The sequence below is a fragment of the Alosa alosa genome, chromosome 17 (genome assembly GCF_017589495.1).
Source record: "Alosa alosa isolate M-15738 ecotype Scorff River chromosome 17, AALO_Geno_1.1, whole genome shotgun sequence".
Lineage (NCBI taxonomy): Eukaryota > Metazoa > Chordata > Actinopteri > Clupeiformes > Clupeidae > Alosa > Alosa alosa.
In genome coordinates, this window is record NC_063205.1 from 27,158,211 (window position 1) to 27,183,852 (window position 25,642).

At 45.7% G+C, this 25,642-nt stretch overlaps 4 protein-coding genes across 7 annotated transcripts in view; 3 read left to right on the top strand and 1 right to left on the bottom strand.

Annotated features, from left to right (window-relative positions):
• cfap54 (cilia and flagella associated protein 54) overlaps positions 1 to 6,025 on the top strand; it is a 58,808-nt gene extending 52,783 nt beyond the window's left edge. For 2 of the 3 annotated variants that reach the window (XM_048268567.1, XM_048268570.1), the window contains exons 59-67: positions 211 to 303; positions 534 to 660; positions 869 to 1,018; positions 1,435 to 1,604; positions 2,548 to 2,667; positions 3,410 to 3,522; positions 4,525 to 4,675; positions 5,177 to 5,260; positions 5,879 to 6,025. In XM_048268567.1, coding sequence (XP_048124524.1) covers positions 211 to 303; positions 534 to 660; positions 869 to 1,018; positions 1,435 to 1,604; positions 2,548 to 2,667; positions 3,410 to 3,522; positions 4,525 to 4,675; positions 5,177 to 5,260; positions 5,879 to 6,013 — 1,143 coding nt within the window. In that variant the 3' untranslated portion in view covers positions 6,014 to 6,025. The remainder of the gene's footprint in view (positions 1 to 210; positions 304 to 533; positions 661 to 868; positions 1,019 to 1,434; positions 1,605 to 2,547; positions 2,668 to 3,409; positions 3,523 to 4,524; positions 4,676 to 5,176; positions 5,261 to 5,878) is intronic. The other variant, XM_048268569.1, reaches the window with a different exon arrangement.
• A 904-nt stretch (positions 6,026 to 6,929) lies between these two features.
• Positions 6,930 to 13,113, bottom strand: LOC125310900 (ADP-ribosylation factor 4-like). Its single transcript, XM_048268688.1, has 6 exons — positions 12,888 to 13,113; positions 11,648 to 11,728; positions 9,769 to 9,878; positions 9,550 to 9,621; positions 8,185 to 8,310; positions 6,930 to 7,697 (listed from the first exon to the last, which is right to left on the bottom strand). Exons 1-6 carry the CDS (start codon positions 12,952 to 12,954, stop codon positions 7,611 to 7,613), a joined length of 543 nt encoding a protein of 180 aa, XP_048124645.1. The 5' UTR covers positions 12,955 to 13,113; the 3' UTR covers positions 6,930 to 7,610.
• A 315-nt stretch (positions 13,114 to 13,428) lies between these two features.
• Positions 13,429 to 18,537, top strand: gcc1 (GRIP and coiled-coil domain containing 1). Its single transcript, XM_048268858.1, has 4 exons — positions 13,429 to 13,583; positions 14,238 to 15,057; positions 15,298 to 15,672; positions 16,316 to 18,537. The coding sequence occupies exons 2-4, from the start codon at positions 14,284 to 14,286 to the stop codon at positions 17,789 to 17,791; spliced, it is 2,625 nt and encodes an 874-aa protein (XP_048124815.1). The 5' UTR covers positions 13,429 to 13,583; positions 14,238 to 14,283; the 3' UTR covers positions 17,792 to 18,537.
• Positions 18,538 to 19,082: 545 nt separating this feature from the next.
• On the top strand, positions 19,083 to 25,159 carry LOC125310572 (IKBKB interacting protein). 2 transcript variants are annotated; one of them, XM_048268122.1, is made up of 3 exons: positions 19,083 to 19,931; positions 20,070 to 20,187; positions 20,625 to 22,227. In XM_048268122.1, the coding sequence occupies exons 1-3, from the start codon at positions 19,714 to 19,716 to the stop codon at positions 21,780 to 21,782; spliced, it is 1,494 nt and encodes a 497-aa protein (XP_048124079.1). In that variant the 5' UTR covers positions 19,083 to 19,713; the 3' UTR covers positions 21,783 to 22,227. The 2 variants fall into 2 exon arrangements, with proteins under 2 accessions (XP_048124079.1, XP_048124080.1); XM_048268123.1 differs by lacking the exon at positions 20,625 to 22,227 and adding an exon at positions 24,202 to 25,159 and having other exon boundaries at positions 19,094 to 19,931.
• Positions 25,160 to 25,642: the final 483 nt, after the last annotated feature.

Sequence of the window (25,642 nt, forward strand, 5' to 3'; positions counted from 1 at the left end):
GTGTGTGAGTGTGTGTGTGTGTGTGTGTGTGTGCCTCAGTATGTACATGTGTGTGTGTGTGTGTGTGTGTGTGTGTGTGTGTGTGAGTGTGTGTGTGTGCCTCAGTATGTACATGTGTGTGTGAGTGTGTGTGTGTGTGTGTGTGTGTGTGTGTGTGTGTGTGTGTGTGTGTGCCTCAGTATGTACATGTGTGTGTCACCCTTTCCCCAGGCTCCAGCCTTAAAGCAGGAACCAAACAGGATGCTCACTGATGATGAGATCTATCTGCTATTCTCCTGGATCTGTTTAAGAGCAGCCAAAAAGGTGAAGCTAACACACACACACACACACACACACACACAGATAAAACATATATTCTAGCACTGCTCTACTACACACACACACATTTTATATACTTTATTTGATTTCACTTCCACAAGTCAAGTTTCATTAGGAATCAAATTTTCGTAATGATCCAGTAGATAACGCACGCACACACACCCACACACACACACCTATACGTTTATATATGAAACCCAACTCCGCCTCCATAGACGTTCGAGGCTGATGCCAGCTGTGCCCAGCTGAGTGGCACCTTGAGTGCCAGCGGAGATGACCAGCCTGTCCTGCCCCATGATGACCTTCCCGACTTTATCTCCAACGACCTCCTCAAGCCCTGCGGTAAGCACGCATGTGTGTGTGTGTGTGTGTGCCTGTGTGAGTTTCCCGACTGCTGTGTGCGTGCGTGCGTGCGTGCGTGCGTGTGTGCACGTGTGTGTGCGTGCGTGTGCGTGCGTGCGTGCGTGCGTGTGTGTGTGTTTGTGTGCATGCTATAAGTGCCTATATATGGGCTAATGAGTAGCCAAATGAGTGTGTGTCTCCCCCTCAGGAGGAATAGATGTTATGAACAGAGACAGTCCCCAGGTCTTTATGGACGCAGACTCCAGCCAGAGCGCGGGAAGCCCTCAGCTCACCTGGGTGCACCTGGCCCACTACCACACCTGCCTAACTCACCTGTTCAGCCTCTCCGCCAGCCCAGGTCAGTCGCAGGTCTCTCTGGAGGACAGTGTGTGTTTAATGTTTGATGAGCTGCCGTTTTTTGACTCGACTTGGCTTTCAGAATGAAGCAACGAGGCCAGTGGTTATCATTAATGTATGATGATCTTTACAAATGTGTGTGTGTGTGTGCGTGTGTGTGCGTGTGTGTTTGTGTGTGTGCGTGTGTGTTTGTGTGTGTTTGTGTTTGTGCGTGTGCGTGTGTGCGTGTGTGTGTGTGCGTGTGTGTGTGTGTTTGTGTGTGTGTGTGTTTGTGTTTGTGCGTGTGTGTGCATGCGTGCGTGTGTGTGTGGGCATGTGTGCCTATGTATGTGTGTGTTTGGGGTCATGTGTACGGGCAATCGGGCATGTGTGCATGTGTGTGTGTGTGTGTGTGTGTGTGTGTGTGTGTGTGTTTAGTTGTGTGTGAGGTGTATGGTGGGCTGATGTCCCTGGTGGAGGACTCTGGTCTGTGTGGGAGGCTGTCCCAGCTGCAGGCCTTCCTCTCCTCTCACCTGCCCACATACCGGGACACCTGCACCGGACCCCAGCCACCCAACAGCCTGTTAGTGCACCCACAGCTCCTACAGGTACACACACACATACACACACACATACTGACACACATACACACACACACACACACACACACCACAAAATGTATGTCTCCAGGACATTTACATCAGGAGATGCCAAGAAAATCATCAGAGACTTTTTCATGTGCTATGGCCTAGAAAACGTTATCACTGCCTGGAAGCCAGTACTGAGAGAGACAAAGCTTCAATCCACATCTTTGAATGAGGACTGTACTTGGAGCACATGACATGATGACAAAACCTCAGTGCAACTTAGTCATGCACATCAGCTCTTATCACATAAGCATACTTGACATATTTGACATTCATGCATACTTATCATAGTGACACGCATCTTCCACTTCTATTTATTTCCTTTGTTTATACCACTGCTTGGTTGAATTTCCCACTGTCATGCGTTCTTTAGAATGTGTTATTTGCACACCTATGAAGTAGCTCCTGTTTTTGGCCGTATCAGAGCTGTAAAATACAGACGTTCAGAACATAGCAACATTGTAGCATACTGTATGACGAAGGTGGCTTTTAGCTAGTTACTGTACATGGCAGTAGGCTAAGTAAAATAGTGTTAATGTTTTAAAGCTATGGTTCATCAGAATCTTGGGATATGCCCGCTTGACAATGGTAGAGATGGAACTAACGACTGGCCTGGCCATAGCAACCATCCATTTAGAACTAGTAACGGCAGTTGTCCTGCAAGTTGAGAAAAGAGTTGATATGTGGCGGAAAGAAGTAGTTCTATGAACAAGACCGTTTTAGCAATTAAAACGTTTAAATTATAACAGAAAATGAACACAACACAAGTGGCAACAGTGGTATAAGCAGGATAATGGACTAGTGTGTGTGTGTGTGTGTGTGTGTGTGTCTGTGTGTGTGTGGGTGGGTGTGTCTGTGTGTGTGTGTGTGTGTGTGATAACCATCTCTCTCTCTGGGGGCCCAGCAGAACACAGACCCTCAGTCGTGTCCAGACTCGTCCAGATGGGCGTCTGCCACTCAGCAGGAGCTTCTGATCCAGTGGCACCGGCCCGCTTTGATCCCGGCCCATGCCACTCAGAACAAGGTCCGTCTCCCTCCGACTAAACATGACGGCAGCACCAACAAAGATGCCCATTAAGGCCATTGCCCACTGGCGGCATCTGAGACACATCAAGTGACGCCAAAGTTCAGAAAGTTGTTCTATCCCAATAGATCCATAAATGCTAATTTTGCAGCCAGTGGGCATTGGCCTTTAGTTATTCATTTACAAAAATCTATTTCTGAACATGATGGTAGAATGGTTAAGTTGCCCTGTGGGATGAAGTTTATTTCATATTTGTAGTATGTTTTTTGGAAGTTTCATTTAATTTATACTCTGACTGTACAGAATAAGGTCAGTCTGACTAAACTTGTCACTGGACATGCATAGTCCCTTACACATATGTACTTTTCAAAGTAGTTTCATTTAAATTAGTAATATTGTGCCTTTTTGTAATTACTGATTATTGCAACTTGTTAATTGCCAGTTATTATTGAGTTGTGCATTATATTTTTTAAATGCCACTACCTAAAACACTTTTATGGCTAATTGTGTCAATGTACAACAAATGATGCCAAGGTAACTGACTTGAAGATGATTAAAATAGTCACTCATCACTCATACTAACAACAACAACAACAGTCATGGTAAAAAAATAGCAATGCAAAGTAAAAATACTTGACTAGACTTGTGTTGTGTTGTGTTGTGTTGTGTTGTGTTGTGTAATGATGTGTTGTGTAATGATGTGTTGTGTAATTATGTGTTGTGTTGTGGTTGTGTGTGACAGGGACAGATCCTGCTGTTCTACGGGATAAACCAGGTGCCCCTCTCAGCTGGGAGTCCCACAGTTACTGCAGTGGAAAAGCTGCGGGTCGGCCAGCACTTAGTCTGCCTGGACAAGTATGCTTTGCAAACTCTCTCTCTCTCTCTCTCTCTCTCTCTCTCTCTCTCTCTCTCTCTCTCTCTCTCTCCCTCTATCTGACTCTGTCTCTGTCACCTATTATGCTTCTCTTTTTCATTCTGTCTTTGCTCTCTTCTACGCATGTTTCTCTCTCACTGTATTTTCTCTTCCTCTTTCTCCCATATTCTGCACCATCTATCACTCCCCCTCTCTTTCTCTCCGGTCCATCCCCCCCTTCCCACATACGTTTGAAGAATTCCATGTTGACACAGTCGGGGCATTCCACAGTTCCGAGCCTATTTGACGCAGCAGTCCGTGGGTTCGCCTGTTGACACGGTAACACAGCAGTCCTTGGCCATGCTGTCGTGCTCAAGCAGGGCCTTTCATAACTTCCTGTGGTGCCTGCGCTGTGAAATTGTGCAACAAAATCATGTGTGAATTTTCTGAATTATCCAGAAAAAAATAATTATTTGAAAATAAAATGAATCATGTAACAGTTTTACCTAGTAATACCTTATTAGGTATTACGGGTAAAATACAGTATTACCACTGCATTGTGGAATGTGAGCATTTTTTTGTCTTGATTGAAATGAAGTGTGTTTAAATGAACTGTGTCAAACTAAACTAAACGTTCTGTATAGCTAAAACAAAGCTTTAAACCACTGAAGGCTCCTTTACAGCTAGTTTCTCTGATAGTCCCTAATCCCCTCCTCTGCAGAGGTGTAAAAGTCCGGCTTCAGAAAGTAAAAGCCCTGCCACATGCCGTATTTGTTTCAACCATTCACTCCATCAGATTATTCTAATTAGCACAGTTCCTCAGCCAGGTAGATTAGTGGAATCACCTGTGTTAAGAGAACAGGTAGAACTAATACATGGTAGGACTTTTACTTTCTGAAGTCGGATTTTTACACCTCTACTCCTCTGTGATGTGGAGCGTGGAGGAGGGGTGAGGGTGAAGTGATGATAGTGGGTGGGTGCTGACGGTGGTGCTCCGGTTGCAGGCTCCTGGCGGTGCATGCCCAGCTGAGTGCTGCGTGTGCGGGCGTGACTGAGGCCGCTGCCCCCTCCACCTCCACCACCCCCCGGAAGAAAGGAGACAAGAAAGGGGACAAGAAGGCCGACAAGGGAGAAGCTAGCTGCCCCAGGCAACAGGTCTGACAGTCACCCCCACCATCCCCCCCAGGGGCCCAGATACATATAGATACACACAAGCAAGCGCACGTGCGCACTCGTGCACTCATACATTCTCAAACACATATCCCACTCACACACATACAAATAACAAATGCACATACTCTTACAATGGTACCCACAACAGACATGCATGTATGCTGCATGTATACTACCTACTACTTTTACACAGTAATGCACTGTGCACACATAATGAATGATGAATGATAACACAACAAATGTATCATTCTCTCTCTCTCTCTCTCTCTCTCTCTCCCCTCTCTATGTCCTACAAGCACATAGACACGTCAAACCTCAGACCACTACATCAAGATATAAGCCACATTAAAATAGCTTGTGGGCCACAGTGGGGTTATATCCTTTTCCTCTGTGTGTGTGTGTGTGTGTGTGTGTGTGTGCGCGTGCGCGTGCGCGTGTGTGCGCGTGTGTGCGCGTGTGTGTGTGTGTGTGTGTGTGTGTCAGATGCTGCTGGAGAAGACCAGACTGTGCTGTGCTGAGATCAGAAGGCTGCTCTGTCCTTTGGTGAAGCCTGCACCCATTGCCGAGGTACAGTAGGGATCACTCACAGTCAAAGCTGTAGTTATATGGGCCATATGAGATCCCCCACACCATCACTGTCACTAGCACAAACCCACACCAATGTTCCAACACTGCACAGCGGTCAGGCTTGTGCAAAATTCCAGAATTGAATTGAAACTGGCTCTTAAATTCCAATTAAATTCTTGAATTTCACTTGCATTTCAATTGAGGTAGCAAACAGGGAAACAATTCGAAACAATTTGAATTGTGCGCAACCCTGACAGCAGTACAGTCCAAGTTTTAGCTGTTCTTTGGCAGAATAGGATGACTGATTCCAGACTAATGTTAAAACATGTAAGACCTTAGATGAACTAAGTCTGCGGAATATGTGTGTGTGTGTGTGTGTGTGGGCGCGTGTACCAGGTACTATTTCAAGAATTCAGCTGTACTATATAATGGTAATGTATATGTGTGTGTTAGTGTGTGTCTACGTATCAGGTACCATTTAAATTATGCTACATAGATACAATCTGAATATAGAAACTATAGAATAGTGTTCTATACCAGTATAATTGTGTTTATTCATGTGTGTGTGTGTGTGTGTGTGTGTGTGTGTGTGTGTGTGTGTGTGTGTGTGTGTGTCAGGTGCCATTTGAGGTGAGCTGGCAGACCCTCTGTGACTTGGAGCGCTGCTTCAACCACATCCAGGGGGCCACTCTGTCTGAGAAGGGTCTGGTCACGTGGCTCCTCTCCCTCCTGGGCCCTTCCGAGGAGATCTAGACACCCCCTTCATCCCTTATACAGACGGCCTCGGCTGAAGAGCCACACCACACCCATAACACACTCTTTGGGCTGGGCTGGGCAGCTAAAGGCTAGAGGAAGTGAGTCACAAAGCAGCTACGTTGTCTGTTAATGTTTATGCAATAAAATTAATTATTATTTTATACGAATATGTTCCAGGCGTGTGGATTCAGTGTCTGATTCAGTGCCCAGAGCAACGCTGGGTGTAGGAGGAGGACAATGAAGTTGGCGTGAATTGTGGTTTTCTGTTTTGCAATAGCCTCACCACAGCGTCCGCACCCCAAGCACTGGGATTTTCTGACACTCGTGCCAAATCACTGATGGGGGAAAAAGCCCCTACCCTTATGATGCAACCAGGGATTGGAAAGATTTGCTTCATTATTGAATTAGTCAAAAAATCCTCCAATCAAATCATAACTACAGAATTCCTCAGCTGAGGGAGCATGAAGCTCATTCACATAGTAATGTGCCTTATTATGGTCTGGGATGTGTTCACTTCCTGATTAACCATTGTGTGGTTAGTCACTGAGCGATCATTACTCAAAAGTAACTTTATGTGAATGAGGCATGCTTTTATAGACCGTTTCAAGAGAGTTACATTATCAGCATCATAGTTGTCCCCACAAGGCTTCTGTTTTAACATTCCGTATGTTATCTTAATGAAACGGAAGTAGATTGGCAACAAAATAGAACGTTCAAGCATTGTTTTTGTTTTTCTTGTTGAAAGGGTCTATAATCACTAGCTCTTTGTAGTCAATTCGTGGACAATTACCTATCCTCAGGCTAGTTAAAAGAACAGTGGTCAGCTATGGTATGTCCACTGTAACTGTCAATCATGTAACATCAGCAATCTGCTTTCAACTAAAAACAAAATGACCACAGGTTCCAAACAAACTTAAGTTGAGAAAAAAAGGTTGTTTTTATTGCGTCATAATGGCCTCGTACGTACATGATGAGAAGGCCCTTCACATACTTCAGGAATAGAACTGGCCTTCGGTGCAGTATTCTGGAATTCTGGAATGAGTCAATTCAACTCCACCGCCCCCAACGTTCCCTTTTGGGTTTACGTCACAATCACAAACTGTCCCATTGTTCTCCTCAGTGGTTGATTTGCTGTTTTGTAATATAGTCGTAGAAACATGCAAAGTTAAAAACATCTCTTTGTACGGCTGCAGGGTGTTGGGGGGGGTGGCATTGAAAGAAACAGGAATGTAGTTCTAGGAAACATCATCGGAAAAAAGGGGGGTGACAAAGATGAGGGCAATAAAAGGAGGTAGAACAAACAGGGCAAAAAAAATAAATGAAAACAAATCCAAAAACTAAAAAAAAGTTTCAGAACAGGAACTGATTGCAAAACGTCCATAAACTTCAAGTTCTACCAGACAGACACATTGATATTTTTTGAAAAGTTATCTCCAGGTCAGACTTCTTCTCCTCCTCCTCCTCCTCATCCTCCTCCTCATCCTCCCGTTCCCGTGTCCACAATCCCTCCCTCCCTCCATCCCTCGCTCTTGCTCTTCCTCTGGTCGCTCTCGTTCGCTCTGGTCCCACTCTCGTTCCTCGGTCGCCCTGTTCTCTAGCGCTTCGACAGCTCGTTGGATAACCAGTCCAGGCCCTCGTAAAGCCCCGTGCCCTGGGTCGCACAGGTAGCCTGCACGTGCCACTGCAGCAGAGAGACAAGGGAGGAAGGGCAGTCAGGAATCACATCGGTCACCTCAACACCCTGCAGTTTGTCTACAGATGAAAGCACGTCTATGGAACATCTGCAGCTGGCATGCATGTTTCTATCCCCCCTGAGATAGTGTTGGTGTGAACCACTCGGACTGTCTGTGCATGTGTGTGTCACAGGTGGACACACTTGTGTGTATGTATACGTGTGTGTGTGTGTGTGTGTGTGTGTGTGTGTGTGTGTGTGTGTGTGTATGTACACGTGTGTTTGAATCTCTGCCACAGCTGCAATTGGGTGTCTGTTACTTTATGTATGCGTGTGACACATACAAATCACTATACTTTATGATGTGTGTGTGTGTGTGTGTTTCTGAGAATGTATCTTCGCCCGTCTTCACAGTGATGCATAACAGACTCTGCTACACTTCAATAAATATTGAGTAAGTGTGCGGTGTGCATGACGTGTTGGTGTGATCACTCACAGTTCTGCTCCGCAAGCTCTGCAGACCCAGTTTGTCTGTGAGATCGCTCACGGCCATGGCGTTGGGCAGGTCCTGTTTGTTTGCAAACACCAGCAACACAGCGTCCCGCAACTCATCCTCCTGGAGCTGTGGATGAATGGGAAAGGAGGGAAGAAAGAAAGAGAGTAAGAAAGAAGGGACAGAAAGAGACATAGGTTAGATGTATGCGTGAGAGGGAGCTAGCAGAATGTGTGTGTAACAGAAAGGCACTCGAGCTGCCACTCAGAGTAAAAATAAACTCTTGATTGTATAACCAAATAAGTAATCAAAATAAACACGTGTGTGTAAGAGAATGCGTGTGTAAGAGAAAGGCAGTCAAGCTACCACTCGGAGTCACAGTTCCACAGTTGTAAAGCTAAATAAGTAAGTTCACTTTGACACAGTTCACTGCCCAAGTCTATGATAACTGAGTCAGAAAACACAGTTGTGTAGCAAGAGGGATTTTCAGCACTATAACACATGTTGTGTTCATTAAAGAAGAATGTGAGAATGTAAGCAAATTCCATGAGGCAGCAGCACCAGTTGTTTTCATACATCTCAAATCACAGACTCTGTTTTAGTTTCTCCTACAACTGACTACTATCAAGTGAGAATATGAAATGTAAAACAGGGTTTTTGTAGGTTTTAACAAGTTCAGTTGAAAACTTTTTAAAACCATGAATGAAATTTAAGACCGATCTCATGTCAATATTGGCAAAAAATACAAAGGAAAATCAGTAGTAAAATTAAATGAATTTGTTTTGTAATACATTCTATACGGGATACAAAGTTTGTATCGGTTATCAGTTCCGCATTGATCTCCTTTGAAGAATTATTACATTGTGATACATCTGTACCATTAAGGGAACTGCAATACCAAACAACTACAATCGATTCCGCAAAAATAGAAATAGTGTTCTAAAACGGATAGTTCTGGTCCTTGATTATGATTGGCTGAATCACGTTTGATGCTGTAAAATCCAATACACCTTGACAACATTTAATTCTATATTACTGCGCTTCCACAATTCGATACAAAAGTTAGAGTATCTGTGTCTAGAAGTTGCTTGGCAACCACTCCGCTTGCGTGATGTGCCTAACAACGTCCCTAAGCAGTTTTTAAATCAGTGTAACCTACAGCCTCTCGGGGCTTATTGCTTAATTAAATGAGTGTTACCATAACTAAGACCTCCCTAAATGTATTTAAGATCTAGTGCCTAATATCTTAAAGTATCTTTTTAAAGATACTTAAAAGACTTTGCAAAGATACTTCAGACCCTGCAGAAACCCTGTAAAAAGAAAAGTCACGGATATTGACACAGACAGGGGGGGGAAGGAAACACGTACCATTTTTGCCAGCTCCTCCGCCGACTCCGCTACTCTCTCTCTGTCGTTGCTGTCCACTACAAAGATAAGGCCCTTTGGAGAACAAGGAGGCAATCAAATCAAATTCGGAACAAAGGAGAAACACTTAACGCTCAATTCACACAGTGGCCTTCTGAGAGGTCAAAGTGCAGAGTGCTGCATGTCCTTAAAAGGTCAGAGGTCACGTGTGTTATACTGTACCTGTGTGTTCTGGAAGTAGTGCCTCCAAAGGGGACGGATTTTGTCCTGGCCGCCGACGTCCCATACAGTGAAACAGATGTTCTTGTACTCCACCGTCTCAACATTGAAACCTGTCAGAGAGAAACGATAATGGTGTTCATTTAATTTAACTTTATTTAATTAGTTCAGTTAATTAATTTAGTCACTGTTAACACCTCACAGGGAATAAAAAAAAGATAAAGGTAGGAAGAGGTATACAGGCCCCCAAATTTCAGGTGAAATTGAATTAGCCTGCCTGAACTCAATGACAGAAGTACTACACCTCCTCTATCTGCATCTCTGCTCTTCATCAGCTTGAGTAGAATTAGTAGGCTACTTGATGCTTACTCCGAGATCTCTAATGTACTAGCTCTTACTCAAAACCACTTGCAATTGAAGAACAACAATCAGGCTTCAGTAAATGTGGAGACCTTGGAGTTGCCGACTGCTGTTGACAACCTTCCTCTAAGCATTTACTCCAAACATTTTATTTTACTGAAGCTTGATTCGGTTTCCTAGCCTGGCGGGCCATCCTATATCATTGAAATGTATAGTCTGGAATCGAGCCATTCACCTCGCTTAATCCAAGGGGCGGGCAGAGAATTGTCTTTCAAACTGCCTAGGCATGCAATAGGCCAGCGCTACGACCATATCCGTATCCGGTCGGCAAAACGGCAAATACATCCTTCTTTTAAAGGAATGACTTAAGTGCATTGTGTTGCTCAACTTTCAAAGAAAAGCACAAGTCCAACTCCTCCAAAGTTGACGCCAACGCAGATTCAAACAACCGCTCTTCGTTCGCCATAGCCACCTTCCTTGTTGTTCACCGTCGCAGGACTGTCGTCATCCTGTTAAGCCCGCCTTTAAGACTCTCTAACAAAATAGAGCTGCCAGGATTGGATGACGCCCACGCAAGGCCAGCCAATAGAAATCCCTATGGTTTGATACTAGACGTACAGGCTGAGCAAATTAATTTGCCGCCGCTAGGGTGCGTCTAGATTTCTAGGCTATCGGTTTCCTCAATTGATAAAGGCATCTGACAATTTAATAAATTGAAATGGAAAATATGTCAATGCTTATCCTGTACTATTACCATTATAAGTCTAGTTCAAAACCATAGATAAATGCAAGGCTTAAATACCAACACTTGTTTATCAATTGTATGCAATTTGTTGATTGTATCCAAGATTGTATCCACAGTTGAGGTGCAACAATTTATTTATTTACAGTAACTTACTAAGTTCCACCCTTAAAGCAACAGTGCATTCAAAACATATTAAAATGTACATTTATGAGATAGAGAGACCAGTGCCACCAGTGAATCTGCGTGTAGGATCTTGTTAGAGGGGAGCCACTTGAGTGGTGTTTAGACTGGGCTCTGTCAGATCTGATCAGGCTGCACCCTCTCACAGCAGAGCCACCCTGCATGCCACACACACACACACCACCCCTCGCTATGCTACGCCAGCCTAAACAAGCCCCTCAACACCCTCTTTACAGATCTTCAACTCTCCACAGCAGAGGTCCTCCATTCTTCACATTAGAGATATTATATTCTCCACTTAACACATTCTACATATTAAAGATTCTCTATTCCATGCATTAGAGATATTCTATTCACAGCAGACATTGTATTCTCTATATTAGACAGCCACTATGCTCCAGAGATCTTCTATTCTCCACTTTAGACATCCTCTATGCTCTTCTAATAGAAGCTGGCTTGTCTGCTCTAATGAATGTAGCACTGCCGGGGAAGGCGTGTAGCGTACTGCATGTGATTATACTATAACGGGTAATTAGTACCAGAGCCTTTTCATACAGTCATATTGTTTGTTTTCCTTTGTTTAGGGGTGATTCTTACCAATAGTTGGAATAGTGGTTACTATCTCTCCCAGCTTCAGTTTGTAAAGGATTGTGGTCTTTCCAGCAGCATCCAAACCAACTGTGAAATAGAGAAGTTGGTCAGGATATCGAAGAATACTACATGGATAGATCATAATTTCATACATTTGAGCACAATAATTTATATGACAATAGCACACAAGCTAATGACATCTAAAACTAATATTCAGTAAAAGTTCATTAATGCCACATCAAAACACTTGTGGAGGAGAACTGCGCGGTCGAGCATAGGTGGTGAGAATTTTTACAAAGTCTGATCTGAATGAATCCTTGGCAGTTCTGTCAACAGCATACACCAAGTGGTATATGGCTTGAAGGTTTGTTTGTTGTCGAGTAAGCAATGTAATACATTAACATGTCAAAGATTACAGGCAAATACACCAATATCGCTCTGTGTGCTCGCTTCGCCTAGAACACCTGACAATGAAAACTTGTTATCCGACTCCCTCCATATCTACACCGACGATAACCAGGAGTACAATCAGCAGACGTAGAGTGTCGGGAGACTTTCTGCCGTCGAGTTGAACAGGCTATCATTACACAAGAGTTGTCGATCTGCATTTTACAAATCCACTGTTATATTCACGATTATTTGGATTTTAACTATGTATTTGAGGTATGCAGTCTGTAAATGTAGTGGGAGAAAAAATGTAGTCAACATTGCTAGTAGTACCGTATACCGAGTGAGGACACACACGACACAACCTGACTGCAAAATGACACGTCGCTAGCGATCATTAGCCAATAGGTTTCTGAACTGGACTGGAGACATTACACGTCTTTCCAAATCTACGACCACATTTGTCCATGGTGCATAACAACATTGATTACATTAAATGAGATGTATTACTGTTACGTTACTCATCGATAACAAAGTAACATTATATATGGTGACAACATGGTCACAAAAACTCAGCTAGCTGGCCAAAGATCTTGCTGCCCATTGATGGCTAACATTAACAGTACTACTGACAATGTTGCAATGCCAGATTGTAGATAACGGCATTCACTTAAACCTTATCAAGTGAGATCATAAACCAACTTTATAACAGATGAGTTACTAAATCTAGATGAAAATATACACGCATCAGATTGTTAATAACAGTAGAAAACATCAAAGCTTCTTAGAGACGTCCCCTCCCACTGACGATAGCTAGGGATGCTAGGATGGCTATCATAGCCTATTGGATTATACTCACCCATAAGTATTCTCATCTGTTTTTTACCGAAGAGCTTTGAAAACAGCGACGAAATAGTGAGTCCCATCTTCACTTAGAGACCCACTCTGCAGAAAAGCAAAATTATAAATCAACAATCTCAAAATTCAACCGACTCTTCCGATGGCCTGTAATCTGTTTATTGTAACCACACCGACTGGGTGCAGCTTCTTTTGCTGTCATATGCCACGTCCAGGCCAACGCGGAAGAAATGACGTCATCACTTCGTTCCTTTTAAATTAACACTTGCTGCCCTCAGTCTCCACATGGCCCGCTACTTTTGCTTTGTTAGTCGATTGCTGATTCTCACGAAGTTATGGCTGCTATATACTGTATTTCTGCGATGTAATCATTATTGTCATAGGGCACCCCTTTAGACAAGTAACAAACAATTTCAAGCGTGCCCTAAGCTGCATGTTACCAAGCCAATGTAAGCTGTTTTTCCAAATTGGCCAGCAACTATGAGTAGATTTTGTGTTGACTCGTATGTATATTGTACAGTTTTGGAAATGTAATCATAATCTAGTAAGCTATTTAGCATTTTTATGGGACCTTATCAACATGGCTTCCTGCAGAGGACGCTTTCACCAGAAGTGAAGTTGTGACGTTCCAAAACATGTCCAGGAAAAAGGAAGACAGACGATGGTGCACCGTCTATGTGGTGGACACGTATCAAAGGTATTTTCTACATCTTGATTAAATATTCATCATGAAATACGACCTTTATCTGCATCAAGTAAAGCTGTGTTAGAATGTTGATATCCCATATAACACGATGCCTTATTTTGTGCGGTTGTTGAGCCCGACAACATCTTATATGTTATGAACTTGTGTTTGCTATTTATCACGTAGCTTGGCAGCTAACTTACTGTTACTCCAATTAAAACATTCCGTAGCTAACTTGTGCTTGTCATGTAGATGCCGTTTTCTATACCTTTAGGATTTACAATTGATTGATTTCTTACACTCTAATGTTAGTGCTATATCACATGCTTTGAAATTGAGGGATAACGTATTCAGTCTTGCCAGGCTCTGGTCTAGCTAGCATATGTGCTGAGCTACTTTCAGATCGCGTTTAGTTCGTTAATGTGACGTTAATGCTGTTGTGGCAAGACTGACAGAATTTTGTAAGTAAAATATCGTTTACATTGCAATTGAAGTGCAATCTGATGTCAATTATTGACGACAATGCTCAGACGTTATCTTTAATGCACATACTATGTTAACTAGTCTCTGTTCAGTATCACTAGCTTGTGGTTTAGTTTGTTCACTGTTAATCGTGAATCAATTGAATAGAATATTGATCAGGCCATGTTGGTTTTCATTTCACAGACTGAGGATGGATTCTAGTTGAGAATACTTGAACTAAACAACAGACATGGAGAAGTTTGGCATGAGTTTTGGGGGTGGCCCCAGCAAAAAGGAACTGCTGGAAACCATAGAAGGCCAGAAGAAGCAATTGGTCCAGTACCAAACTCGCTTTAAAGATGTTGTGAGGGCCTACAAGAGCCTCCTGAAGGAGAAAGAGGCCATTGAGGCCAGCTTCAAGGTTCTAACAGTGTCCCAGGAAGTAGACCTGGGCCAACGCAGCGATGACCTATCCGTAGGCGGAGGGCTCACCGACGCCTCACCCATGACCTCTGATCTGGGGGATGACCACTCCTCCCTGCACAGCGAGGACAGTCTTGACACGGCGGCGTCCGTGGACACAGCTGCCAGTGTGGCCAGTGGCAGCACCAAGGGAGACCCACTGGAGGAGGAGCAGCGGCAGCAGCGGTCCGGCTCTGCAGGAGACGTGACCGGCCTGGTGGTCCCCGCGGCCTCTGGCCAGGCCCAGGGCTCAGAGGAGGCAAACGGGTCGGAGAGTGGTGTCAGCAGCAGCAGCAGCGGTGGACAGGAGCAGCAGCAGCAGCAGCAACAACAACAACCGCAGCCACCGCTTGCCTCTGCGGAAGCGGACCGGCGACTACTGCAGCTCAAGGCCCAGCTGAATACGCTGACCAGCTCACTGACCACTGTCAGCCAGGAGAAGTCCAGGATGGAGGCCTCGTTCCAGGCGGACAAGCGCAAGATGAAGCATGACATGGAGGAGCTGCAAAAGATGCTAGAGGAGACCAAGAGACAACAGGAGGCTGAACTGTCTGCCTTGCAGGTAAGGATGGACCGCGGATGGACTGAGGATGGTCCAGTTTATTATTTCAGACACAGTATAGGCTATATATCATTGTTGTTGTGCTGGGTCATGAGATGTTTAAAATGTTTTGAGAATTTAAGTGATTCATTAAAATGAGTCAGAAATTTAGATCAGTTGTGTGTTCTGTATTCCATGTTCCATCCTGTGACACTCACATGTTCCGTGTTCCATGTTCCACGCCTTCCTCTGGTTCCACAGGAGCAGCTTGCGGAGAGCAAGGCCCGTGTGATCACGCAGCAGCACGAGCGCGAGCAGGAGCAGGGCGATCATGCGCACATGCTCCGCGAGCTCCAGAAGCTTCTCCAGGAGGAACGCAGCCTGCGGCAGGACGCTGAGCTCAGGCTGGAGGAATCCCGCGAGACCCTGGTGGAGACCATGCAGGCGGCTGACCGCGGGATGGACCTGGAGGCGCGTCTGAAGGAGGCCATCCAGGAGCGCGAGGAGATGCGGAGGAGCCTGCAGGCCGCCGAGACCGAGAGGGGCAAGCCTGACCCGCTGGTGGAGGAGCTCCAGAGGGACATGGCCCAGCTCAAGGTCCACTTCCAACAGCAGCTACAGCAGGAGATTAGAAAGGTCAGTCAGAGCCCCACATATACTTAATGGAAAGCATTGGATACATTAAGAATAGAATCATTGTTGGAAAGAACTGAACTGCATCTTCACAAAATGTTGATTTGTTAAAATGTTAAGTTTAATTTGGTTAAACTTATCAACATTAATCTTATCATTCAGAATCATAAATTCTTATAGTGTTGTCTGCAGTCCAGACAGACTTTCACTAAATTGAATGTAATATATAGCAGTACCGCTGGGAAAAGACAACAAATAATTTCTTTGTCTCAGTAGTAATGCAACTCGTTCCTATGCATCAGCACAGCTATTGACTGTACATTATGTACTCTAGCAATACTCTATACTAGTAATAGTATTGATTGATGCTGTAGTAATTCCTATCTAGGATCACCTCTGTACTATACACTCTTAAAACAAATGTGTTGAAAACAACACAACTTGCGTTGTTTTTAACACATCTCTGTGTCCAGATAGGGACAACACAGTTTGTGTTGTTTCCTTTTTTATTTGTTACACAATATGTGTTGAAAACAACAAAACTTGCATTGTTTTTTAACACATCTCTGTTTCCAGATAGGGACAACACATTCGTTTTAAGAGTGTAGCGTCAGTGTAAATGTCAGTTTCACCGTCCTCCTTCTAGGCCACCCAGGCGGAGGAGCGTCTGCAGGACCAGTCCCGTCTGGAGGAGGGCCGTGTGGCCAGTCTGGAGGAGCGTGTCTCCGAGCTGTCGGAGCTACTGGGCGCGTGCGAGCGCGCCCGCCAGAAGGACCAGCAGACGGCCCAGCGGCTGCGGGAGCGCGTGCTCCAGCTGGACATGGAGAACAAGACGCTGGCCATCGCCGCCACAACGTCCTCGGGACGCGGCTCGGACTTCCTCCACACGCTCAACGTGGACGAGGCGAATCTAGACGTGAGCGTGTTAAAGGAGAAGCTGGAGGTGGTCAAGAAGCTGCTCAAGATGGCGGCACACAGGAGCTTGCAGCCGATGGAGATCGAGAAGCTCGGAGAAGAGGGACAGAGAGAGGAAGAGGAGGAGGAAGAGGAGGTGGTGGGCAGGACGAAGGTGGAGGAGTCGGACGCGGAGAGGAGGTCGGCGCTGTTCTACCAGCAGGAGCTGAAGCAGGTGAAAGAGGAGTTTGAGCGCTACAAAATGCGGGCGCAGGTGGTGCTCAAGAACAAGAACGCTAAAGACGGCAGCCAGGCGAAGGAGCTGGAGGACGCGCGCGACCAACTGGCCGAGCTCAAGGAAAAGTACATCAACCTGCGCATCCACTCCGACGAGGCCGAGGCGCGTCACCGGCGCGCGCTGGAGGAGCGCCACCAGGGGGCGCTGTCCACGCAGCAGGCCCACAAGCAGGAGCTGGAGCGCCAGGAGGCGCAGCACCGCGACAGCCTGCTGCGGCTGGAGGCCGAGATGCACAAGCAGCGTGACCGGACGATGGCGCTGCTCGCCGAGAAGGACCAGGAGCTGGAGCGGCTGCGGGGAGCCGTCGCCACCGCCAACGTCCTCGGCTTCGCCGGTCCCCGTGGCAACAACAACAGCGGCAGCGGAGGAGGAGGAGGAGGAGGCAGAGCGAACAGCAGTGACAGCGATGGGACATCCGAGACGGGAGGAGGAGGAGCGGGGTTGGGGTTGAGCTCGGCCGGTGTGTCGCTGGGGGACGACGTGGAGCTGGACAGCCAGGCGCAGGAGGAGAGCGACTTCATCACGCAGGCGCTACGGCTGGCCGGCCCCAACGAGCCCACGCTGCTGCTCTACGCTGAGCAACTGGCCCGCAAGGAGGTGGAGAACGGCGCCCTCCGCAGGCAGAAGCGACGCCTCGAGGAGGACGTGCACCAGCTGCAGGGCAAGCTCATCGCCAACGGTGAGCGGCACGACGAGGAGGTGGCCGAGCTCCGCACGGAGCTGGACAAGCGCGTCCGTGACCAGGGCAGAGACGGCGCCAACCTGGAGTACCTGAAGAACATCATCTACAAGTACCTGACCCTCCAGGACACCAGGGGGCGCCAGCAGACCCTGACGGCCATCCTCGCCATCCTGCACTTCAGTCCCCAGGAGAAGCAGGCCGTCATCAAGCAGCAGGCCCAGGGCTGGTGGACGCCTGGGAAGAGGTAATAGGAGCGTGGGAACGTTTTTAGATTCCGGTCAAGAACTACAGCTCCATAAGCTATCATTTATTGTCATCGAAACAACAGTGGATCCTTTGGAATAATCAAAACAACATCTGTTTTCTTTGTCTTGCACCTTGTTGAACTATACGGTCCATTGTTGTACAGGGCAATCGACTGTGAAATGGATAACCAGTTTGGCAAGTTGTTGAAAATGTGTAATGTCACCCAACCTACCACCCACACTAATGAGTTAAGTGTGAACAGTTCAAAGTATTGAATACCATTTGGCCTTAAGAAATGAATGAGAGAGTTATTTCTGGACACTTCTATTTATGCGTATGGGCATAGAGTGAGTCCAAGCCATTTGCTCTTTAAGTTAACGGGCAGTCCAGTCCACATTGTCATCCGATAACAGTGTCCACAAAACTGCCTGGTTTAATTGAAGTCTTCATCCGGCTTGTCATGTAAGGACAACAGAAACTACATAAATGCAAAAGCCACTCTTCTTCCTCACTGTGTTATGTTGGTAATAATATGCCGGCTTGCGAGGTGTGGAGAAAAGCTTCATAACTTTCCACTTGTACATAGTTGTACTCTAATCACTTTGTGTGGAATGAATGAAGAGTTAACTGTAATCAAGCCTGTCAACCTCCAAAGCAGTCTTTTATAGAGAATTTATTAGACTGATATATTGGTACTAAGTGTATATTTTGACTCCACTACAACATGAAATAAACTATATTTTCCTCATTTTTTGTGGGTTCGTTTATGTGAATTCATTGTTCATCCTGTGATGCCTATCAATTATACAATATGTAAACTACCTGACAAAAAAAACTTTAAAAACAAATAATTTAAATGTTTCTTTTCGGTTTTGATCTCTAGATTTGAGGATCACGTTCTGTAAAGTGCCTAGTAAGGGGTTCCCACTCTAAGTCAAGTAACATTTCATGACTTTTCCCTGACAAAAAAAAAAAACTAAATTTCCATGACTTATAATGCAACAGTACAATACTAACCAAAGATTTCCAAGCAGCTGCGTAGCGTTCAAGAATCGTTCTACTTTTTTTAGGAAGATGAATAAATGGGCATTGAATAAACAAAGTTGGGCTAACCACAACTCAAGCAAGCAGTACAGTTAATAAGCAGGCAGATATACACCAATTCTGCATGGAAATATATTTGTATTAGGCCTAATGTATTTTGGCAAGTACATTTAAACTGCTAACAAAATTCCCTGCATTCCATGACTTTGCCCCAAATATGATACAATTCCCTGACTTTTCATGTCTAGAATAGACTTTATTAAAATTCCATATCCCGTGGGAACCCTGCTAGTATGTAGTCCAAAGTCTGGTTTAGGGTTAGCAGAATGTTTCGCACTCATTCCGCTAGAGGCCCGAATAACTCATCGAAGCCATGTAACTACAGCTACCGGAGGGTGGCATTGTCGTCAAATTCTTCAAGAGCCGTCGAGGTAGGCTACCGGTATGTTTCCCGTTTCCCGAGTTTCCCGTTTTTAGTTAAAATAAACTAGCTTACTTTACTTTTTTAATTGTTTTGCCATATTCCAATTGCATCCTGTCTTTTTACAGTGATTTGGACTTTTGAATCTTTGAGCATCAACAGAGTTAAAAAAAAAAAATAATCGTGAAGGTTTTCTGTCTGCTACGTGGCTGGCACGTAAGTGCTTCCCAAGATCCCTTGATTAGGGAGGGGGTTATGTATGAAGACAGACCGCTAGGATTTTTGGCTGTAACTAATCTGCAATAATGTTTTCATCGTAGTTTTTAGGCTACTGAACTAAATGTGGGCCTACTCCTAGAAAGTTTCGATCTAGTCAAGTCTATTTGTGAAGTTGGACATAAACTCATTTGAGTCTTGTAGGAAAGCTCAGGCATTGTAAAAGCGTGGAGCGGTCCGAAAATGCCAAGTAATGAGTTGAAGCAAAGGAAAAAGAACACTTCCCAGAAACAAAATGCCGACTCGAGCGATGGAGCGAAACAGAATGGCGAAGCTGAGGCAAAGAAAAGCGAAGCAACCGAGCAGAAATGTTTGGTACAGAAGAAAAGCTATCTCTGTTTGCCTGAGTCGAGGACGCTTCTCTGTCTTCTATCTGTCTCCGTCTGTGTTGCGCTGACGTGGTGAGTTTGGCTGCGCTTTTACGCACTTTCCAGAATCACATCTTTAGCAACAATAGTCTCAGTGAGTGAGAGTCCGGTCAAGGCCAAAACATGTCTTCCTCTAAGCCATAAACTAATATAATGTTGTCCTGCACACAGTGTGGTCCTGCAACAGAATGAACGGTTTGCCGAGGTTGAGGAGAAGTACAATCTTCTTTACGGGAGAACAGCAAGTTATGCAGACCTTGAACAGAGAGTGGAGAGAGTATCTGAAAAGGTGGGTGTGACTTTAACATTATTACAGTCAAACAAAGGTTATAATTAGGAAATAGAGAACCCAGGAAGCCAAAGCTGTTAAAGGGGATTGTTTTAGGTCTGTTTGAAGAAGTTGAGGGTCATGTTGGCAGTAGGACATTTCTATGTAGCTTTTTATGCAGCTCTGTTTCAAGGCAATGCTTTCAATTCATGCCATGTTACCTGTTATCCTGAATATTTTACACAACACCAAAAGTGCTTGAAATTTGTCAGTAGTGGCATACACAAAGGAGACATTGTGTTTGATGTAGGGGGCGCACACACACACACACACACACACACACACACACACACACACAGCAGACCAGAGCAAGTTCTCTGTAATATTGGGCAAGCACACACATGCACTCAGAAGCTGATCAGCTCAGAGAAACACCCTGTCTTATGTTGTGGGTGCAGCTCGACGTCTCCAAGAATCGCCTGGAGGGGGCGCTCTCCTCCATGTCCACAGCAACCAGGCTGGCGAGCGACGTCGCCTCTCTCCGTTCTGCTGTCGCGGCGATGCAAGCATCGGATGAGGACGACATCACCACTTCCTCCTCCTCAGCTGGCATCCAGGAAATCAATGCCCGCTTCCTGAATGTGACGGAGACATGGCAGTCTGGCATAGCCACCGTGACGACCGACTTGTCAACGCTGAGGGAGGAGTCGCGCGCATCGCACGTCCGCGCCACCGAGAGCGTCAACGACGCGGAGCAGCGCCTGCGCGCCCTGGCCGAGCGTCTGGAGGAGTTCGAGACCAGCACGCGGCGGAACGCGCGCGTCTTCGAGCGCACAGAGGCAGACGACGCGCGGCAGGTCCAGGGCCAGCTCGACTGGAACACGGCGCGTATCGGCGAGCTGGACGAGAAGCTGGCCCGCCTGGCACGCGCCGACCGCGAGCATGCCGAGCGTCTGGACGAGCATGTGCCGCGGGCGCAGCAGTGCCAGGGGTACCTTCCGGCCGTGGAGGAGGCCGTGCGGACTATCCTGCGGCTGGCCAAGGGCTTCACCGTCGTAGAGCGGCGCGTGGAGGAGCTGGGCCTGCAGGTGCTGGGGCTTGAGGACAGCATGCTGAGAGGGCTCACCCAGACGCTGCACATCAGGCAGGCAGTGGACGCCCTGAGGAGCGGCGGGGGCCAGGGGAGGCTGGAGGAGGAGCAGCAGCACCTGGGCTCATCGGCCGGGAGCGAGATCGACGCCATGCTGGAGACTCTCAGGGAGATGGAGATGGAGATGGACAGCAAGAGCATGGGATCAATATTTGAGGTGGTGGAGATGGTGAACAAGGGGGTGGGAGAGGAGGTGGTGAACAAGGCAGTTGGAGAGAAGGTGGAGGAGGAGGAGGTGGTGAACAAGGCAGCGGGAGAGGAGGTGGTGGAGGAGGAGAGGAAAAAGGAGGATGAAGGTGCTGTGACTGAAACAATACCCCCAGAAGAACCTGAACCCAAACAGGAGCACAATCAGGAAGAAGAATGGCCAGTGCCTGCGGAGGAGATGGTTGAGACTGTGGAGACACACATCCAGGACACAGAGAAAGACATTCCAGAGTCCCTGCCCAGTGATGTCAATGTGTGATGTCATCATTGTGTGCCTGCCAATTGTGTGTAGCTGCCTCATCTTTATAAAACTGCTACTTATGCTGCCAGTGGAAAAAAGTGTTACATTTAATAAGTATTAATGGAATATTTGCTCTGTTATCTGTTGTTTTTCTGAACACAGTTTTCAAATCTACTGTATGTCTCTCAGTCAGTACTGAACATTACCCTTACTGTATCTGAAAAGTATTCCTTGTATAAATGCTGTAATAACTGCACTGTCTCATCATATAGTCATGTCTATTGAAGGGAAATTTTATTTTCTATATAGAACTCATCTGTCTTAATCTCACATAACATTTAAAAAAATAATGTATCAGTATTGTTGTGGATATTCATAAATAGTCATTTGTGTGGCTGTAATTATACACAATGTCACAGATTTTGTTTCTTTTTTAATAAAATAAATGAAAATGTTTTTTTCACATGATGTTCTTGTGAAGTTAATTCCATAATATTTGTCATGTATGCACATGTCTTCTCACATAACATTACTTTTCATATTTCCTGGCATCATTTATAGGATTTCTAGAAACTACAGTACTTCAGTAAGGCACATTAATTAGAGTCTACAAAGATTGGACATTCCAAGCCGACTGCTTTGTCTACAGTACAGCCTTGGTTGTACACCCTGGTGCCATCATATGCGGTTAGCTTACTATCTCTTACTAGCTTACTATCTCTTCTGTGCTCATAGGGAATAAGAAGACACTCTGACACAACTTATGGCCTACTCTCAAAAACACATAGCAGAACACTGAAAGATTTATCATATTCATTTACGATAAATACAGATTCTATTGAAAGAGTCAACACATGGATACAAGTCAGGTCATTAGATTAGGCTTTCATGTTTTGTTGTTGTGTTATGTGTTTTTAATCACAATTAGATATGCGTCATAGTTGATTTCCTCGGCATTCCTGTCCTTATTTCTGGGGATGGTGATCTCTTTGCATCAGCAAAATTGATTCTCCTCACTCACGTGTAACGTATGTGTTAGGAACTGTTTTTGCATAACTGTTTTTGCAGAACAGCTTTCACTGTGGTTACAGGCTGATATCAACAGCATCCATAGAGTTGGGATGGTGTGAAGTTATATGCAGGATCACACTGTCCAGCAGTATGATGTTAAAGAAGCATTATCCTGGTTGGCCCTGTTCTAAAATTAGTGACTTCCTTAAAATACATTCCTTTCAAACACGAACAACAGACCAGTTGTTCATCTGTTGGAAATAATGTTGGTGTGCTGTGAAGGATTCTCTACAGCTGATGATATACGAGGCATCTTTTTGAGCAATGTTGCTAGGCAATGTTTCTTTATGTATTGTGGTTGTGGTATGTTCTCATTGATATTGACCAACATTGTTTTCTAAAGTACTTTAATCAGCTGTAGGCAAATTTTCATGATCCTCAAATTAAAACTCCATTAGGCTACCTCTAACAGAGCAAAGCCCAACACATGTCGACACCAAAGTTTAGAAAATTGTTCTCTTGTGATTGTCAAATCCATAGATGCAAATGTCGTCGCCAGTGGGCATTGACCTTTAGGATTATGATAAATGGGGCAACAGGAATGGACCCAAATAACAATACTCAGGACCATTGCCTGAAAAATGTATCATCAGCCTTAGATAGCTTGTGTATCATCAGCTTTAGATTTTCAAAGGGTGTTCATACCGGAACAGAACTACATACAGTAGCAGTGCTAGCCTGGAGGGCTAGAAACAACAGGGGCATTTCTGTCTCCTTCACAAGACCATAATATTGATATTCTATTGAAATGAATTTACAGATAACACCAAAACTAGGTAGTCATTAAAATGTTGCATAGTGTTGATTTAAGTAGCCTACTATGTAAGCCAGGTGTACCTGTTAATGACCTTTCCAGCTACCTACAGAATGCACTCAAGAGGCACACGCTTAACTGGATGCACTTGAAAATTACCTCAGAGAGGCTGTCAGCAGAGGCTCCCTCTGGCGTGTGCAGGGATGGGCAGTATTTATGATACTTGTATTTAAAATAGTATTTTGTCATTCATTTCATTGGGTTGAAGAAAATGGGTTGGTATTTTGTATCAAAATACTACATAGGTGTGTAAAACCAGTAGCCTACTTTTGGCGATGTGATGACCATGATCATAAAAGTGCATAACAATGAATGTAGTCTTTGACTGGTGCTGATTTAGTAATTTGCCCAGACTTATTGTCATCAGAATATTGAGATTCAGGAAGATCATCCAGTGCAAGATGAATAACACACCATACACTTTCTCTCACACCAACCTCAAGTTTCTTGAGAACTTTAATCAACCAATCGGAAAACACATGGAACCTTGGTATGTGGTTGCCATCCAACATTACGTGTGTGTGTGTGTGTGTGTGTGTGTTTTCTTCACAGTGTCAGAGTCTTCTAGCTGCACTGGAGAAGCTGGAGAGCGAGGCTCCTCCGTCCCAGGTGGCCAGTTTGGAGCAGGAGATCTCCCGGCTGACCGCCTGGTCCTCAGAGGTCTCCGCCAGGCGGCAGCAGGCCCAGGAGAAGCTCTCGGCTCTGGGCCAAGCCGTGGAGAGCATCGGGGAGCGCACCTCCAGCATCACGCGGGACATGTCCGCCAAGGTGGCAGCCGTGCGCACAGACGTGCGGCGCATGGGCGGCCTGGAGACGGACGTTGAGTCGCTGCTGAACCGCACGGGCGAGCTGGAGGACGCACTGGCCGACGCGGAGAGGACGATGGTCAAGCGCATGGCCGAGCTGCTGGCCAGCAGTATCGACCGCGTGTCCAGCATGAAGGGCGCCACCGAGAGGAATGCCCAGCGCCTGGACCAGTTACGCAGGCGGTTCCCCGAGCTGCAGGCCGCCGACAGTCAGCTGTCCGAGCGAATCCTGGCCCTGGAGAGCGGCCGGGCCCGCCTCATGAGAACCGTAACGTTCGCAGGTGACCTGAAGCCCAAGGTCTTCACCATCCAGAGGGACTTCAACGCACTGGAGCCGCGCCTGGACGACCTGACCCTGCGGATCGGTCAGCTGGCCGAGGACTTGATGAAGAGCGAGAAAGACCTCAAGGAGTTGAAAGAGGGCCTGGCCAGCCTCAATGTAACTCCAGAAAGAGTAACAACAGAGATACCAGGATGTGGCCATGATGACCCCTGACCTCACCGAGCAGCTCGCCCAGACTGTCAGTCACACTGAGGGACAGTCAATCAGCAACAGCCTCCCATCTGGAGAGCTGTGAACACTCAGTTCTCTGTCCGTAGTGCAGTTTTTAAGTATGTAGCCTGCTGTATGTGGTGTGTTCAGGTTATTCCTGAAGGGTCGCCATGCTGAAATGTTATTACTGATGAATTAGTGTGTTATTAAATGTGAACTTGTTTGGTATGTGTTTCTTTGAGTGTTTTTCGTCCGCTTTGAGGTTGAAATGAAACAGCATTTGAAGTGCAGATTTTGTCATGAGTTTCACTGGGTCTCAAGTTGTGAGATTTTGGAGGCCATTAATTTCTTATTTTAAAATGAAATGCAGGGGGGGTACTGTGGCGCAACAGGCTACAGCGCCCATACCATGTACGGACCCAAGTGGCAATGGGGACCCAGGTTTGACTCCGACCTGCGGTCATGTCCCGATCCCACCCCATCTCTCCTTCCCACTTACTTCCTGTTGCTCTTCACTCTCCTATCAGAATAAAGGCAAAAAGCCTTTATATAATATAGCCTTTAAATAATAATAATAATTAAAATGCAATTGGAAATCATATATACAGTATGTCTGGGTTTTAAAAGAAAAGATCCGCTTTTTATCTCTGCCATCTTCAAGCCTTGTAGAACTACGTGGAACATGCAGAATATG